The sequence below is a fragment of the Lolium rigidum genome, chromosome 7 (genome assembly GCF_022539505.1).
Source record: "Lolium rigidum isolate FL_2022 chromosome 7, APGP_CSIRO_Lrig_0.1, whole genome shotgun sequence".
Lineage (NCBI taxonomy): Eukaryota > Viridiplantae > Streptophyta > Magnoliopsida > Poales > Poaceae > Lolium > Lolium rigidum.
The window spans coordinates 341,867,092-341,885,117 of record NC_061514.1 but is presented as its reverse complement, the minus strand read 5'-3'; the positions used below and the strand labels follow the sequence as shown (position 1 = coordinate 341,885,117).

At 41.7% G+C, this 18,026-nt stretch overlaps 2 protein-coding genes across 2 annotated transcripts; both read right to left on the bottom strand.

Moving 5' to 3' along the window:
* Positions 1-3,939: 3,939 nt before the first annotated feature.
* Positions 3,940-8,660, bottom strand: LOC124676290 (E3 ubiquitin-protein ligase RNF14-like). Its single transcript, XM_047212374.1, has 7 exons — positions 8,346-8,660; positions 7,821-7,895; positions 7,202-7,742; positions 6,342-6,727; positions 5,218-5,429; positions 4,970-5,129; positions 3,940-4,333 (listed from the first exon to the last, which is right to left on the bottom strand). Exons 1-7 carry the CDS (start codon positions 8,658-8,660, stop codon positions 4,199-4,201), a joined length of 1,824 nt encoding a protein of 607 aa, XP_047068330.1. The 3' UTR covers positions 3,940-4,198.
* A 2,867-nt stretch (positions 8,661-11,527) lies between these two features.
* Positions 11,528-16,096, bottom strand: LOC124676289 (E3 ubiquitin-protein ligase RNF14-like). Its single transcript, XM_047212373.1, has 7 exons — positions 15,803-16,096; positions 15,215-15,289; positions 14,590-15,130; positions 13,706-14,091; positions 12,677-12,894; positions 12,420-12,594; positions 11,528-11,882 (listed from the first exon to the last, which is right to left on the bottom strand). Exons 1-7 carry the CDS (start codon positions 16,094-16,096, stop codon positions 11,751-11,753), a joined length of 1,821 nt encoding a protein of 606 aa, XP_047068329.1. The 3' UTR covers positions 11,528-11,750.
* Positions 16,097-18,026: the final 1,930 nt, after the last annotated feature.

The window sequence follows — 18,026 nt, the reverse complement described above, 5'->3', positions numbered from 1 at the left end:
GAAACTAAAGTACTTCACTAGGCCAAAATCGCTCCTCTGGTTATCCGGGTTGCACCGATTTTCTATATCACATTGTTCTTGGAGTAGTCAAATTGTTGACCTGCGAAAAACATTTGTTTTGGCTGTTTCCATTTGTGTAGCTTCTAGCGTGCCAAAAAAATCGAGAACACTTTCTAGTCGGTACCGGTGGGTGGCCCTAGGCGTGCGGTTGGTATGAACTTAAATCCTCCCCTTTCCCTTGTCTTTCTTAATCTTGTTGATCCTCTCCTTCCTCCACCCCCTTCGATCAGGATGAGGACATCGGTGGCTGAGCTTGCAACTACGCCTGAGCATGCATTGTTGTCCTAGCTGTCGACGCCGCCGGAGAGCATGAGGAGGTGGAGCACAGGACGCAGATGTCAGAGTCGACTGAGCTCTGCAACGACCTAGTGTCCTGTGTTTTGTGGTCTTGTATTGTTTTGCTTCATTCCCTCATCCTTCTTGACTAATTTTCGATATTGAATTGTTTTGTGTCCTATGGATTCTAGATCCGTAAGGAGTTCTGGATGACTAAATTTCTGAATTGTTTTGGTACCAATTAGTTCATGGAGGACTAGAGGTATTGTTGCCACCGCAACCAAAGTGCATATGCAGGAGGATGCGGAGTCCAGGACGCATGCATCAGAGGCTGGATAGCCATTTCAATTAGGAAAATGATAACTTTCTACCGGATCAATCGGTTTGACGACGGGCGATGGATCTCTTCACCATTACCGACTTTCTTCTTCTCACGTCTTATGGCTGCTGCACCTGCTTGTGTTGCCTCTATAGGACCTTCTTCGCCCGTAGCCACCAACTTGCTGAAAGGATCGTATGCACCTAGAGGGGGTGTGAATAGGGGCTACCAAATTTTAGCTTTTTTTTTAAATTTAGGCTTGACACAAAAGCTAAATTCTCTAGATATGCAATTAAGTGAATTTACCTAGATGACAAGCTACACAACTAAGCAAGCTACCACTAAGCAAGATGCAATATACAATAAAGGATAGAGGTAACCGAGATTGGAGCACGTGGAGACACAAAGGATGATTCCCGTAGTTCCTTCCTTTTAAGGGTAAGTACATCTACGTCGGAGGAGTGTGGTCACCACGAAGGCTAGACCAACACCGTAAAGCCCTCACCCTATTCTCCGGTGAGCACCACCACAAAGACCTAGCTTACTTGTCCACTAAGGGATTTCCTCGAGACAGAAACCGAGCATTTACAAGGTCCTTGGGGCATGCATCTACAAATGAATTGGAGGCTCCCAAGGTTGGTACAACACAATAACAAGTTACCAATGATGTAGAATAACAACTAGGGTTTCCAAAGAAAACTCTAGCCAAAGGGCCCTCAAATGTATGAGGGGGAAATGCAAACCGCTTTGGTGAGGATGTAGATCATAGTCTTCTCCTTCGATTCTCCAAAGATCAAGAGCTTTGTGTGGTTGAGGGAGGAGATCTAATGAAATTGATGGCTCAACTTTTAGGGTTCTTCTTGGACAGGTTGAGCAGATTGAGGTTGCCATGGAATCTGGGTGCAACCGTTTGGAGATGGTCGCACAGGATTTCTTCAGCCAGTTCGGCTGGCGGCTTGACCACAGGATCACGTTATGATGTGCCATAGACACCCGTTGTTTTCCTCGTTTTTTTTCTGGTTGATACTTGTGTTGACCCTGATTGGTCTTTGATTTGTAATAAGTGCACACTCTTAATAAAGTAATAAAGAGGCCACATACATCATTTTGATGCAGAGGCTGGGGCGACCTTTTATCTAGAAAACAAAATAGAGCCGTTGGTGAAAAATAGGGGCCGGATTATCCGGCCTAACTTGGGAGCGGATAATCCGGTTTCAGCAAATATCTGGCATGAACAAAATCTCCAGCCAATAATCCGGGGGAGGAGAGCATATTGGGGCTCGTGCATTTGGGCTTGTTAAAGTCCTATAACCCGACCCTCACTTCACCCGGAATATCCGGTCTGGAGTTTCTTTGCATAACCCTTTTTCATCAAAACATATTATTCCAAACTTTGAGTTTGGATGCTGGCAAGCCATTCTTATCCTACACCACTTATCATGTCATTATATCATCACTATTGTTTTTATCTAACACACAAAACCATGATGGTGGGGAAATGTCCTTCACTGCTGCTGATGGGCTTGCGCCAACTGCCTTTGCTAATCTTTCCCTGCAATGCTCCCAACTACTGCTCCTCTTTGGCTCGCGTCTACCTCGTCTTCTAGGTTGCCGTTGTTTGCATGCCGGCTGGTGCCACACATTCTTGTCGGCATGCTGGTTGAGCACCCCACGATGTGGATGCCCATGGAGGGATCTCCAATCCTAAGTTATCCACATGCTCTAAACTCAAGGAAGATGGGGACGAGCTCAGGATAACATGGTTTCTTTGCTTTGAGAATTTTTCCGATGTCGCAAACAATGTTTAAGAATTCTACAAATGACTATCGTTAATGTTGACCTACAAGTAAATTATTGCAGTAATTTCTGCGTGAATGCCCCAAAGGAATTTCTTCAATGTTGCAGATATATTTCCCTATTGTTTGATGTGTGGGACACTTTTGTTGTCTGAGTTGTTTTTTAGTGTTACAAACGGTGACATGTTTTTTTATGTTTTCTGCAAACAAATGAATATTTGTTGCATATGATTTTTGTATTTGCTAGATGGATGAATTAGAAACGTTGCATGATTTTTACATAATTTTACAGACAACCAAATAATGTTGCAGGCAATGTTGCACACACACCACAAGAATGTACCTCCGGCGAGTAGGGTTACACTGATCAGATGGTCGTAGACGAGTAGACGACTATCAAGCAGGCTGACCATCAGCCAACTAACTCCTAGCTTTCCAATTATAAATCCACCTGCTTTGCACAAGGATTGTGCACATTAATCAACCTATCCCTTTAGTACTGTCTCTGTTTCAAAAATAAGTGTCGTAACTCTATATAGATACAAATGTATCTTTAAGTAAAATACTCATAGGTACATTCATATATAGACAAAGTTGCGACACTTATTCTAAAATGGAGGTAGTAACTTACATGAATGTTCACTTAATATTTATAGTGGGGAAATTGGGCGTTCAGCATATTAATTTTCTCTCTATACTATACATATTCTTCACACCTTTTGTGTCTTTTTATCTGTCTCATGTTTTGTTCGACACATGTCGTCTACAGAGTGTTTGACATGTGGAGGGAATATAGTGGTGTAGGTCGTTGGTACTACCACATCGAGCTTATTATGTGATCAGTCGCGGAGAGCACGGTAGGTCCGTAGGTAGGCCATTGTGTAGCTTCCCATCTCCGTGGCCTGGATGGATACCAATACGTAGTAAGTTTTTCCCTATGCATTTGGGTTTAAGGTTCATACTCCTACTCCATATGCATTCGTATCCCTCCCTATCCAAAGTGTTCAACTAATCTTTGCACAGAAAGTTCTCCCTCGTAGCAAATCTCCGTAGACCTATGACAGTGCACTAAAAATAAAGACATTTGAATAATTATTGTACTACCTGTGGCTATAAAAGGATGTCGCAAGTTTGTCTAAATTTAGATGTATTAGATATTTTTAATGGATGGAGGAAGTATGGGATTGTGCTTTCAACTCACTAAGTTACTAGAGGTGCAATCCTAGATTTGACTGTGAATCATAGTATGGGACAACAACCTGGACCCTGGTTCAGAGCGATTGCAAGCGGGTATAAAATCCCCTGAAATCACCCTCAATCCAATAGAGGGGATGACAGGAGACAGATGCCGTGATGGGGAGCACCTCTGGACTCAGGCTTACCACAAAATAAGCCGACGTAAGTGGCCGGCGATGGGTATAGCCCAACAAGAAACAATGAGGCATACAGAAATCACAAGAGAGGGAGCAAACAATGCAACGGAAAACCTGACAAGTAACAAGAAATTGACATTCTTGATATAATTCCTCTCGGTACAGATAGTACTTCTCGGTTGATCTTCACTAGTACGATACAAGAAGCTGGGGACTTGAAAATCAAGCTCCCTGCAGAATGCAGGAAATGCCAAGGCCGTATCCTGAATATATGCAGATCATTAGAAGAGGTTCTGCCCATACTGGCATACATGCCAGTTTTTCCCCCCGAAAAAGGGGTTATACCAGCCTCTGGCATGTATCATATGGCAGTGTCAGTCGGGATCTGCAGTATGTTGTTTGCAACCCCTGGGACCAAAATGTTGTGAAGTTCTCTGGACAGTCTTCCGACACAATGCACAGAACTGTGTATGGCATGACGTACACGAGATGTGGTTATTATTTCCAATCTGCAACCAAAGTAAATACAAATCATGAGGCATTTGTGCTGTACAATGTGAAAAGAAACAATAAGAACCACAACTTCAAGCAGTTAAGAATTCACTCTGAGCATGCAGGCTCAGCAAGTAATTTTGACAACAAACAATTTACTCTATGCCAACAAACAATTTCGTTGTCCAAGTTATATCATAGCCGTGAGTGGACAAAGTTATATACTCCCTTCGTCCCACCAAAAGTATCTCAACTTTGTTAAAACTTAGATGTATGTAGACACTATCTAGTAGGTAGATACATCCAAATTTTGACAAAGTTAAGACACTTTTGATGGGACGGAGGGAGTACTTATATGTAACTGAACTTGGAATAAACAGTTTGAATGGCAACAATTAAATCATCATACCTACAGGTAAAAGCACAAGCAAGGGAGTAAAATGTCCTAATGGCAACATATTTTTACAAAAAATGAACTGACCACGAATAGTTTTATAAGAATTAAGAAACAACAATTGTTCGATATGTCGATGCAAAAGAGATGCAACTGGCAGCTTTGAGAACAAAAAGGTAAGCAACTGCACCATTTTCTCATTAAAAATTATGGTTGCTTGTCTAAGATATATCTTTATAAAAAAACTACTTCATGTTACCTTTGGACATGGTTTGCCACATGTAGGACAAGGGTGACGATATCGTCCTTCAGCCAATGGGGCAGGAGCTGGAGCTGGAGCACCCGCCCTTCTCTCTGGATTCATTTGTTCTTCCCATCTATTCATTTCCTCCCGAGAAAAAAGATCACATGCACCCGGTCTGAACGCAACAACATGATTTTTTTTTGTCAAGGCACAGCTATGAAAATGAGAAAAAAAAGATTAAATATCATTAGAGGAGAACTCACCTGAAATGATCATATCCAACAATTGCAAAGTTACATTGGTAGCAGAAGTAATGCCCGCAGTTCGAACAGGTCATCTTATTGCATCCTGATATCTTAGATATAGCGATCTTGCATCGTGGGCACTGTTTTGCATCCCTCATAATTGCCTGGAGGTTGCGTACTTCTTCTAACTGATTCTGATCGCTGTCTAGTTGCCTAGATTTTAGCCGTTCCTGTACCAAACAAAAAGAAATTTAGTATTCACAATTAATCATTCAACTAAGGACATGACAGATCAAAATGATGCCAGATATGTATAATATTTTCTCCAGAAAGAATACATTTTGACCTCATTTTTACCAAAGTTGGTCAAAATGCAAAACCCTCTTTATCATAGTCATCCAGCAAATGTAAATAGAAAGAAAGAAAAATACATGTGCATCTATGTTATATAACACCTAGCCATAAAGTGCAGTGAACCACATAAAACTATAAGTTACAAAAGGCAACTAATATGGAGAATTGGTATTCAATGTATACAACAATCAACAATGCTTGCATTTTGCAGCTTAGATACCTATCAAGATAGCCGCAAGTAGAACATCAAGTGCCCCTTTTAGAGTTAGCAAGTAATGCTATTAATGTGTTTATATTATTTATTGGATACAAAAATCCCCTGTTGGATGACACAATCGACCACTCATGGACTGCAGGACATGATCTGTTTACCCTGGGCTAGAGGTTGATGAGACCATGAGACAAATAACCTTGTAGAAACATTCAACTCCATCCATTCATTATTACAAGATGTTTTAGTTTTTTTCAAAAATGCATGTATCTAGAGGCGATTAAGTGTATAGGTTCGCTCATTTTGGTCCGTATCTAGTTCACATTGCAAAATCTAAAACATCTTATAATAGTGAACGAGGGAGTATAATATTATCTAATGACGTGATTAGTGTAAGTTACAATTTCTACGCGTCTTCAGGTAATTCACAATTGCCATCACAATTCTGCTGTTCCAAAGATAGTGTCGCTTTTTTAGAATTCTCGTTTTCTTGGATATTAGGAGTAGTACTGAAAAAGGACCAAAGTTTAACAATATCCAAGATAAGCCAATAATATGTGAGATAGAGTCCTCCTACCTCCAAGACGCGAATTCTTTCCTCTGCAGTCATACATTGTTTTCCCACATGACGGTGAGATTTACAAAGTGTGCAGAAGCTGAATAGACAGCTTGGACACACTGCATCATTACTTTCATCCTCCAAGCAAGCAGCTTCGCACCTTGGACAATAAACTAAATCGTTCATGGCGTCAAGAGTTCTCTGAAGAAGCAATTTTTCCCAACGTTCAAACTCATCCTCCGCCAGAAGCGTTTTCAATACATTAGGAGAAACAACACCTTCACATTTTGTATCAGGACACTTCAACTTCAATACCGATCCTTCCTTCACATGAATTTTGCAATATGTTCGCATGCATTTCCGGCAAAAGAAATGATGGCATGGAAGTATGATGAAATCGATGCCTGTGTAGTAATGAATTTACAAAATATAGCAAAGTAAAATTAATTAGAGTTAGAAGCAACATTAACTGAGATATACCAACTACCAAGGGTTAACAAAAATGGAAAATACCCAAGTTGGACATGAAAATAATAAAATACCTAACTGCACTATATTTCTAGTGTTTTACAAAGAAATACACAGTTCCGGAAAAACAAATTGTCATCTAAATGAGAACATCTAATGTGGCATCTATACAATAATGTTTTAGATGTAGTATCTAGTCAACTCTAAAAATAAGGATCGTGCATTGGGTAATGGGGACTAAACTGAACGTAGAGTGGTAATATCTAGCCAAAATAGGTCTATGCCGTACAGCAACAAGGCCAGCACACACCAATCATTGTTAAGTATAAGTGTATAACACAGCTCAAGACTTCTAAAGTGCAAGTCTGTATATAACACTACAAGCAGCTCCTCAGAAAAGTAAGACTTACCAGCACACTCGCTGAAACAAATCATACAGTCATGGATATCTTGTAAGAAGGCTTCATGACGCTTATCATCATTGTATCTCATAATCCTTGGAATTATAACATCCGGTGCAGAATCATCTAGACAAGCACGCTTATCCTCACCATCTTCATCACAGGTTAGATCACCCTTGCTTAAAATTATCTCATCACTGAACCCTAGGTGAGAAAGGGAAAAGTTTTGGAGCCATTGAACCCACTGGTATATTACTTCCATGCCCTGTTGCCCTTCCCAAATCATATCCAGCATTTGACATAATGACGAAATCTTCACTTTGTCCAGCCATTCGGTGGATATAGTGAAAAGGGGAGCTTGATGACTCGGGTATGATGGAGGCAGGTAGCATGTTAGCAGGATTGGAGGCAAATGCTCAACTCTAAACTTGTAAATAAGATTATCAGAGGCATCAGCATCAGATATTCCCCCATAATTTAATGTTCCAGTACCATAGTTGAGCCTTGCCGACACATCTATACCATCTGGGATTTCAATATGCACATGAATCTGTAACAACAATAACATGTTAAACCCTTGCCCTTACAAGCAAGAATGTGGCCTGGAAATTGATACTGATGGACATACTTGGAAAGACCGTCGACCTTCTGTTTTGTTCAAAATGACTAGACTGTCTCCAAAAATTGCTTCCAAGGCAAATATCTGAGCATGAAGTTCAGTTTGTATCAGACAAAAAGAAGTGATCACCATATGCCCAATTTAAAAACAATATAATAACAACATAATAAGAACATCTCTTTCATCAGCCATTGAGTGTCTCGGCATGATATTTTTATGCTGTTCCTTTCTTATGAATGCCACAAACCATTATACCCAAAACCACATATATTAGCTCAAAAGGAGGCATGACTTAAGAATAGGATATCTTTTCTCTTATCTGGCTTGACATGGAAAAATAATTCCAGTTTTCACAATTGGCCCTCAAAAATCAGCAGGCAACGCAGCAGGATGAAAATCAGATGGCTTTACTACGGTGATCTATTAGAGAATCTAGACTTTCTTTTAATGAGGCAGTGAAGCTACTCAATTATGCTATACCGAACAGCAAGAACACCCCCGAGTCTGAAAGAGAGGGAGAAAACGATGCATCACCTCGTCCTCCTGCATCTGATGGTTAGCCCGCAGCTCCTGCTCACTCAACTCCGTCTCCACCCCGCCAAACCCCACCAGCTCCCCCACAATTCCATCCTCCGCCAGAACATCCTCAGCAGCGGCGACGGGGGAGTCGAGGCGGAGGCGGCCCACCTCCACTACCACGGAGGCACCGTCGTCCGGGACCTCGGCGGCGCGGGAGCACTCGGGGACCTCGGCGGGGATGGGGTTAGGGTCCAGGGCCTTCGACTGGAGCTCCAGCGCGGGCGCGACGCGTCCGGGGCCGCCCCTCGGCTTCCACGACTTCCGCGGCATTGCAGCCCGACGCCTTGGGGACTACCGACTGCTAGGATCGGGGCAGGGCGTTTTGCGGCGGCGCGGCGCGGCTCGGAGTTTCGTCGGGGCTTGAGGCGGTACCGGCGGCTAGACAGACAGGCACGACGAACCTCGGGGCGGGCGATTAGAACATGTTTCGTGCTTGGGCCTCTGGGACCTTTAGCTTCGTGCTCGCGATGGACTTTGCTAGAGTTTGATCAGGACTCTGCTTTTGTGCACTGCAATTATGGTTCTTCCAACTCTGCCCTGCCATCCGGTAGGATATGATCTGTGCGTTTTGTTCATGTGAAATGCGGTTACTATGTAGAACCCTTTTTTGTGATGACTTTAGCCAGGCACCGTGTCTATGTGGGGGAGTCGCATATCCCCTTGCAGGTCCTAGATTCACAACACTTTGATGAGTGTGAGGTGTCGGCTACTGATGTGCACGCTCGCCGACGGACTAGTGGCTTCCCTTTAGGCCTAGGTGGGACAAAGCTAGCGGCAAGGTTGGCCACTACAAGGAACACGAAGGCTAAGAACCGCACTGATGCGGATATGGCCATGAGGGCTACACAGAAGAGGATCATGAAATGGCTCCCCTACATGTTCAGCTTTGTTCTCGTGAAGATGTGCGCGTTGATCACTGATAAATTCTTCAAGGAAGTCCACCTCGTGGCCAAATCCCTCATGGAGCACTACGGTGCTGATGTTAGCTCCACACAGGTGTACAATCACCTGCGAAAGTGGAGGGTGCGATGGCTCATCATTAGTATGCTCCACAATCTTGGCGGTGCTCAATGGTGCAAGGGGACCAAAACCATCCTCCTAGAGGTTGACCACTACCACAGTTACATCTCGGTAGGCACAATATTCTCCTCGCTAACTTCGATCATTTGTAACATGCACAACTAACATACTCTGTTTCAGTGGTAGGATTACCTCAAGGATGCCGAGTTCCTGAGCTCGTATTATAAACTACGATGAGATGCAAACAATCTTTGCATTCGAGATAGGCACGCCTAGTAGTGCCTTCAGCTGAGGATGTTGATACGCAAGAGTCTCCTAGATGCCCTCCCTGAGGAGCATGTTGACGCCCCTGAAAAGGTGCACGCAGGTAAGAGGAAGAGGGGTTCCTTGGCTGACAACGAGTTGACGACCTTCACCCAGGACAACAAGCCCACAGACATGCACCTTAGCATGTATAAAAGGATCGGTACTTGCGTCTCTAGATTCTCGTGGCTAAGGCAATACATGATCTACAATAACTTGGGGTGGAACACCGTGAGAGCCTCATTTACTTTGTCCTTAATATATAGACTAGGAAGGTTTACGCGATGTCACGTCGCGCGACACGTCGTGCCAGTTAGAGTTAAAGATCTGCATTGGAAAAATTACTGGGAAAATAAATACAAACAAAAAATTACTAGTCAGCAAGGTACAGGGTTGCTGCTAAGAAATTACCACCAGAGAATTATCCGACGTTGGAAAATTAGCGATGAATAATTACCGACTAGAAATTACTACTAAAGTTTAATGTTTCCGTCGAAAAAATATTGTCGAAGCTTACCGACTATTGCCGGGAAAATACTGCCGAAAACTTACACATGGTTGTAGAGTTACTGTTGGAATTACCGTTGGCGTTAAAGATTTTCATCGGATTTTTTTGGCAAAATAATTCAAAGGGGAAATTATTGTTCATTGTGATGTAAGCTGCTGATGAGAAATTGCCGCTGAAGAATTACACGATGTTGGAAAATTACCGTTGAATAATTACATGCGAAAAATACTTTTAGTGTCGACTGTTTAATAACTACAGGTCGGTAATTATTGTTGGAGCTAATGATTTACGTCTGGAAAATTTTGGAAAAACAATTACTGTTCAACACTAATTATTATAGAAAACTACCGACGCGTGTCGCAAGGTGATTGGTCAAAAATAGTCACTACCGTGCATGTGCGGTGGAGCTGAGAGATGCTCTTTATTTCATCCAACTGACGTGATGAATTTCTATTGGCTAAAATTAATCCCTCTACGGTAACTATGCTAGGAGGCTGCCATTTTCTCTGTCCTTAATATATAAAATAGATCGATAGATGTGGATATGAAATGTGCGTGATCTTAGATACTATGTGGATATGAAATGTGCATGGTCTTAGATGCTGTGTGGATCTTCTTACAAAGAAAAAACTAGGCCCCCGCTTTTACTACCACAAGCTCCTTTCCTTCAATCTCACCAAAACTATGCGATGGAGTGGTACTCCTTTTACTGTACCCCTGAATGAACTATGCGATGTGTATGGTCAAATTTGAACTAAAACTATGACATTTATTATGGATCAGATTTGAACTAAAACCACGATCATCCTCGAAAAAAACTAAAACCACGATACTTATTGTCAGATTGATTTTACGGCAATTGTGCTTTCTAATATCCTATCTTGGTACTTGTCGGTTGATCTGTTGTTGTTGTTTTTTAGGCAAAATCAGATCTTTATTAGGCAGCAGGAATTAAAACAGATTCAGCCAACAGCTCCCGAAGGACAACATCAGGTCCTGAGCCAAACCACACCATCGTTCTACTCTCTTTCCTTGTCCAATTTGCAAGACAGTGGCTAACCCTCGCTTTCCCTCGATCTACTAATACAATTTTGCAAACATGATTACTAAAAATCATTAACTTAATCTCAGAAATAAATGAAGTGCATATAGGCTGAACGATCTTGAGCCCTATCACAGACCGCCACCACTAATCTGGAGCAATCCGATTCAATGATGATTGGTAGCAGGCTATATTGGAGACTAATTTCTAGGTATTCCAAGCAAGTACTCCGAGAGAGCTGTGTGCTGAGATGGGTATATAACTATATATGCAAACCACCAGTAATACATTTAAAAAGGAAGATCCAGCAAATGTTGGCTTTTCATTGGTTAGAAGAGGGGGAAAATGTGCATAGAACACCCTGCAGCATAACTACGTGCAGGAGCGAACGGAAAAGAGAGAGAAATCACGGTATGGCAGGCAGTCTCTCATTCCGCTCTCTTTTCATTGCTCTGTTGTTGAAGTGATGCACATATGGCAGACAGTCTCATTGATCTGCAGTATGCTGCTTGCATCCCCTGGGACCAAAATGCCGTGAAGTTTTATCTACAGTCTTCCGACACAATGCACAAAAGTGTGTGCGGCATGACGAACACCTGATGTGGTTATTGTTTCCAATCTGCGATCAAAGTGTATACATGAAGCATTTGTGTTGTGCAATGTGAAAAGAAAAAATAAGAACCACAGCTTCAAGGGGTTAAGAATTCATCGGAGCATGCAGGCTGTGGTTACTCCTACATTGGATGGCTCAAGCTAACAAGCAATCATGGCTTGGAGATCAGCCGCTGATTTACTTTAACATTAAACTACACCAAGAAATAATTTATTTGTTGAAGTTATATCAGAGTCACGAGTGACCAAATTATATATAATCAAGCTTGGAATAAACAGATTAAATCATTTAACCATCGTACCTGCAGGTAAGCACAAAGCAAAGGAGTAAAAGTCCTAATGGCAACATCTATTTTATAAATAATGAACTGATCACAAATAGTTGTATAAGAAACATCACTTGTTTGGTTTTTCGATACAAAAGAGAGGCAGCTGGCGGTTTCAAAAACAAAGGTAGGGGACACTGCACCATTCGCATTAACTATTATTATGGTTGTTGTCTAAGATGTCTTTATGGAACGCAAAAAAAAGAAGTTCATGTTACCTTTGCACGTTGTTTGCCACACGTAGGACAAGGGTAATAATATCGTACTTCGGGCACTGGGGCAGGTGCTGGAACTGGATCATCCACTTGGTGTTGAACCCTCCTTCTCCCTGGATTCATTTGCGCTTCCCATCTATCGATTTCCTCCCGAGGAAAAAGTTGGCATGCACCCGATCTGGAACACAACAGCACGATTGTTTTTGTCAAGTAAAATCTATGGCAATGAAAAAAATATATATCACTAGAAGAGAACTCACCTGTAACTGAAATGATCATATCCAGAAATTTCAGAGTTACATTGGTAGCAGAAGTAATGCCCGCAGTTCGTACATGCCATCTTATTGCATCCCTCTATCTTAGATATAGCGATCTTGCATCTTGGGCACTGTTTTGCATCTCTCATAATTGTCTGGAGGCTGCGTGCTTCATCTATCTTTTTCTGATCGCTCTGTAGTTTCCTAGATTTTAGCCGTTCCTGCACCAAAGGAAAGTTAGTATTCACGTCAACCATTTAAAACACATAGAAGTAAGGACATAACAGATCAAAATGACTCAATGTATGTATCTTTTTTTTCTCCGAAAGAATATACGTTGGCCTCATTTTTACCAAAGTTTGTCAAAATACAAAATTGTCTCTAGCATAGTTAGCCAGAAAATGTGTATAGAAATAAAGAAAAATACATGTGCATTTTTCCTATAAAACACCTAGCCCAAAAGTGCAGTGAACCACATAAATCTATTACTAGTTACAAAAGGCAACTTATATGGCGAATCGGTATTCAATGTGTATACAACAACAAACAATGCTGGCATTTGGTAGCTTAGATATCTATCAAGTTAGCCTACAATTAGAACATCAAGTGCCCCTCTTAGTGTTAGCAAGCAATGCTAATTTGTTTGCAGTATTTATTGGATACAAAAATCCCCTGTTGGATGAGGGTAGGTTCACACTCGGCCATTCAGCGACTGCAGGACATGATCTGTCCACCCTGGGCCATAGACTGATGAGATCATGAAGCAAATGGCCTGATATCAATATTCTAAGCATTATCTAGTGATATGTTAAATATGATTAGATGTCGTGATGCAATTTATATCCGCCTGCATCAGGTAATTCACTATTGCCATCGTAATTCCGCTGCTGTCCACTGGATCCAGAAATAGTGTTACTTTTCCAGAACTCTCCTTTTTTCTGTTTGCTAGTGGATATATGTTAGTACAGAAACAGCCCCATAATTTACCATGTCTAAAATAAGGAAAATATATGTGAGATAAAGTTCTCCTACCTCCAACATACGAATTCTTTCCTCTGCAGTCATACATTCTTTCCCAACATGACGGTGATTTGTACAAAGTGTGCAGAAACTGAATAGACAACTCGGACACACTGCATCATTACATTCATCTTCCAAGCAAGCAGTTTCGCACCTTGGACAATAAACCAAATCATTCATGGCGTCAAGAGTTCTCTGAAGAAGCAATCCTTCCCAACGTTCGAACTCTTTCTCCTCCAGCAGTGTTTTCAATATATTAGGAGAAACGACGCCTCCGCATTTTGTATCAGGACAGGTCAACTTCAATACAGTTCCTTCCTTGACATGCATTTTGCAATATGTTTGCATACATTTCCGGCAAAAGTAATGATGACATGGAAGTATGATGAAATCGACACCTGTAAGGTAATGATTTTTTTTTTTAGAAAATATAGTGAAGTACTGAATTAGAATCAGAAGCACAATTATTTGGGATACTAAGGGTTAACAAAAATGGAATATCCAAGTTGGATATGGCAAGCATCATGAATACCTCATTGCACCATATTTCTAGCCAGAGCAAGGGAAAAATGATTGTCATCTGAATGAGAACCTCTAATATGGCATCTATATAACATTGTTACAGTTGCAGTATCTAGTCAACTCTAAAAGTAAGGATTGTGCATTGGATAATGGGGTCCAATATGAACATAGAGTGGTAAATATCTAGCTCATGCATTGGGTAATGAGAACTAAGATGAACATAGACTGGTAATATCTGGCCACAACAGATCTTTGTCGTACAACCACAAGGCCATCACACACCAATCGTTTTTCAGTATAGCACAGCTAAAAAATTCCACAGTATAAGTCTGTATATAACACTACATACAGTTGTACAGAAAACTAAGACTTACCAGCACACTCGCTGAAACAAATCATGCAGTCATGGATATCATGCAAGAAGGCTTCATGACGCTTATCATCATTGTATCTCATAATCCTTGGAATTATAACATCAGGTGCAGAATCATCTGGACAAGCACGCTTATCCTCACCATCTTCATCACAGGTTAGATCACCCTTGCTTAAAATTATCTCATCACTAAACCCTAGGTGAGAAAGGCAAGAGTTTTGGAGCCATTGAACCCACTGATATATTACTTCCATGCCCTGTTGCTCTTCCCAAATCATATCCAACATTTGACATAATGACGAAATCTTCACCTTGCCCAGCCATTCGGTGGAGATGGTGAAAATTGGAGGTTGATGACTCGGGTATGACGAAGGCAGGTAGCAGGTTAGCTGGATTGGAGGCAAATGCTCAACTCTAAACTTGTAAACAAGATTATCGGAGGCATCACCATCACATATTCCCCCATAATTTAATGTTCCAGTACCATAGTCGAGACTTGCCGATACATCTATACCATCTGGGATCTCAATATGCACATGAATCTGTGTAACAACATTAACATATTGGTTGAAACCTTGCCCTTACTAGCAATAATATGACTAGAAAATTGATTGTGATGGTCATACCTGGAAAGACCGTTGACCTTCTTTTTTGTTTAACATGACTAGACTGTCTCCAAAAATTGCTCCCAAGACAAGTATCTGGACATTAAAGTTTAGTTTGTATCAGACGTAAAGAAGTGATCGCCACACGTCCAATTTAAACGCAGGCACTTTTTTTTTGAAATGGGGAGAAAAACCCCTGCCTCTGCATCGAATAGATGCATGCGGCCTTTATTTCATTATTAGAAATCATTGCAGTCGCAGTATCAAAAACGCAGGCACATACTTTGGTGTGTGTTCGAGGAAAAAAAAAGCATACATCCAATTTAAAAAACAGGATAACAGCAAAATAAGTACTATGATAAATCAGCAGGCATGGCTTAACTATACAATCTCTCTTCTGTGGGTGCGCAAAAATAAACCGAAAATAGGGGCGGCTACTTCAGACAATGTGAATTCCAGTCCTCACAATCGGCCCTCAAAATCAGTAGTAGCAGAAAAGATCTTAAAGTTCACTACGGTGATCTATTTAGAATCTACTCATGGAGTGAAGCTACTCAATTATGGTTTACCATCGACTACTGATCGAACAGCATGAAAACGACACATCACCTCGTCCTCCTGCATCTGATCGTTAGCGCGCAACTCCTCCTCAGTCAACTCCATGCCCATCTCCGCCAGCGCTCTTACAATTTCTTCCTCCACACCAGCGATGGCGGGGACGTCGAGCCCGAGGCGCTCCTCGTCCACTATGTCCACAAAGGCGTCGAGGGGGGCCTCGGCGGCGCGGGAGCACTCGGGGATCTCGGCGGGGGTGGGGATAGGGTTTATGGCCTTCCAGTGGAGCTCCGGCGCGGGCGCGACACACCCGGGGCCGCCCCTCCGCTTCGACGACTTCCGCACCATTGCCGTCCAACGCCTTTGTTGCTCCGGACTACTAGAATCGGGGCAGAGCGTTTTGCGGCGGCGCCGCCCCGAATTTGGCGTCGGGGCTTGTGGACGACGAACCTCGGGGCGGGCGATTAGAACAACACTGTTTCTTGCTTGCGCCTCTCGGGCCTTTTGTATCGACTTGCGAGAGTTTGATCCGGACTATGGTATGATTTACTCTACTGTATTTAAAACTCTTCCGTCCTCCGAATATGTTACCGACTTGCCGTCCTTTAAGAGTGAAAACCTGCGTCCTAAAATAACCTGCTTAACTTTATTTAGATTTACTATATTGTTGTACTTTAGTTATAGATATATCTATATCTATAAAAAAAATTGAGCAAATTATTTTAAGACAAAATGAAGTATTTATTATTACTACTTTATTTACATGTTTTTTTTTGTTTGAGTATATGTTACAAGTCTTTCTAAGTTCGTTCCGTCTTCTTGTGTTTGTCTCAAAATGCCCGTTTATTATCTAAAAAATCTCTCTCTCTCTCTTATGGGTCGGAACAACATTTTGGCCAGTGACACCCAGCTGCAGCTGGAGAATTAGCCACTTTCTCCATGCCGTGATCTCTTACATCTAATCGCTCCAAAAAGTATGCTTGTAACATTTAATTTTTTTCTTGTAACATCTTCTTGCAGCGTTTATTGTTCTCTTGTAACGTCATTGCAACAATTTTTCATTGCTTAAGAATCTTCCAAATTTCTAGCCACAAGTAAAATATGCTTATGTAGCAAAAGAATCTAGGCATGCAAATCACTATTTCTGCTACAATATATTGAAAAAGGTGACGCGACATACACAACATGAAACCGAATGTGTGCAACATACGTGATCAAAACATATTTGTAACATGAAAAAAATTCCATTGAAGCATACGCCAAGGATTTTCACAACATGTTGCGGATGGGTACAAAAGAACCACCATACACGCTTGCAATGTATAACACACCCTTTTCGATACCAGATTCTCAGAAATCAATAACCTCTAATTCAACAACTACGGCACCGCCCTTCTCTGATTTGGGCTTGCCAGCCACGAATCTTGCTCGATGGACTTCGACGACAAACCAAACGATCGGGGACATGGTCCGTATTTCGGCGTGTGACATCGTTAGGAATATCTTCGTTTTCAAACTCCAAGCATGACTTCATCCATGTTATTGAGCTCCTTGAACTCTCCATTAGAGCGGATAAGGAGCGGGAAGGAGAAGCCCCGTACCGACGAGCTAGAGAAGAATACATGGATGGGGTGCGGTGGAGTTTTTGTTGGCTCACTCATCTCGCATGGAAAAGTAAGAAGAGAGAGAGATATATCATGGAGTAGCACGAAAGAGATACATTGTTGAGTAGCAGGAGAGATGAGAAGCTGGAGCAGGCTACCCACGCGGGAGAAAGGCCTGCCCAAAAAAAGATGATTAGTTTGCGAGAGACAAGAAAACTTTTTTTGCATGAAAGTAGTCAGTGAGTTTAAATTACGGCTCCTCTACTGTATAAAGGAACAAATACAATGTCTCGAGAGAAAAACAAGTAAAACCTCTAAAATCTCACAGTATGTTCTCCCTTTCATTACAATATAACAACTGCTTATTTTTTTCGGGTGAATATAGCTTAACTGGCATGGTTTCATCACATGGAGTGGGCTAATTGGACTCTTGGTTGTTAATTTGTACAAAATAATTTAGGTATATATTTATAAGGTTCTATACATCTCAAATCTCTCTCACACGAAATAGGTCTACACCACTTCAAAAATATGTGGGCTGCTACAGCTGAACAATTATATGTCGCTTAACGACAGTGTCGTCTTCGTGTTTCCGCCTTTTGGCTAGCACCACCATGTTTTGTACCTTTGCGCTCTGATTTGTCTTCTCTAGTGTTGCTCTTACAAAGTTGCCA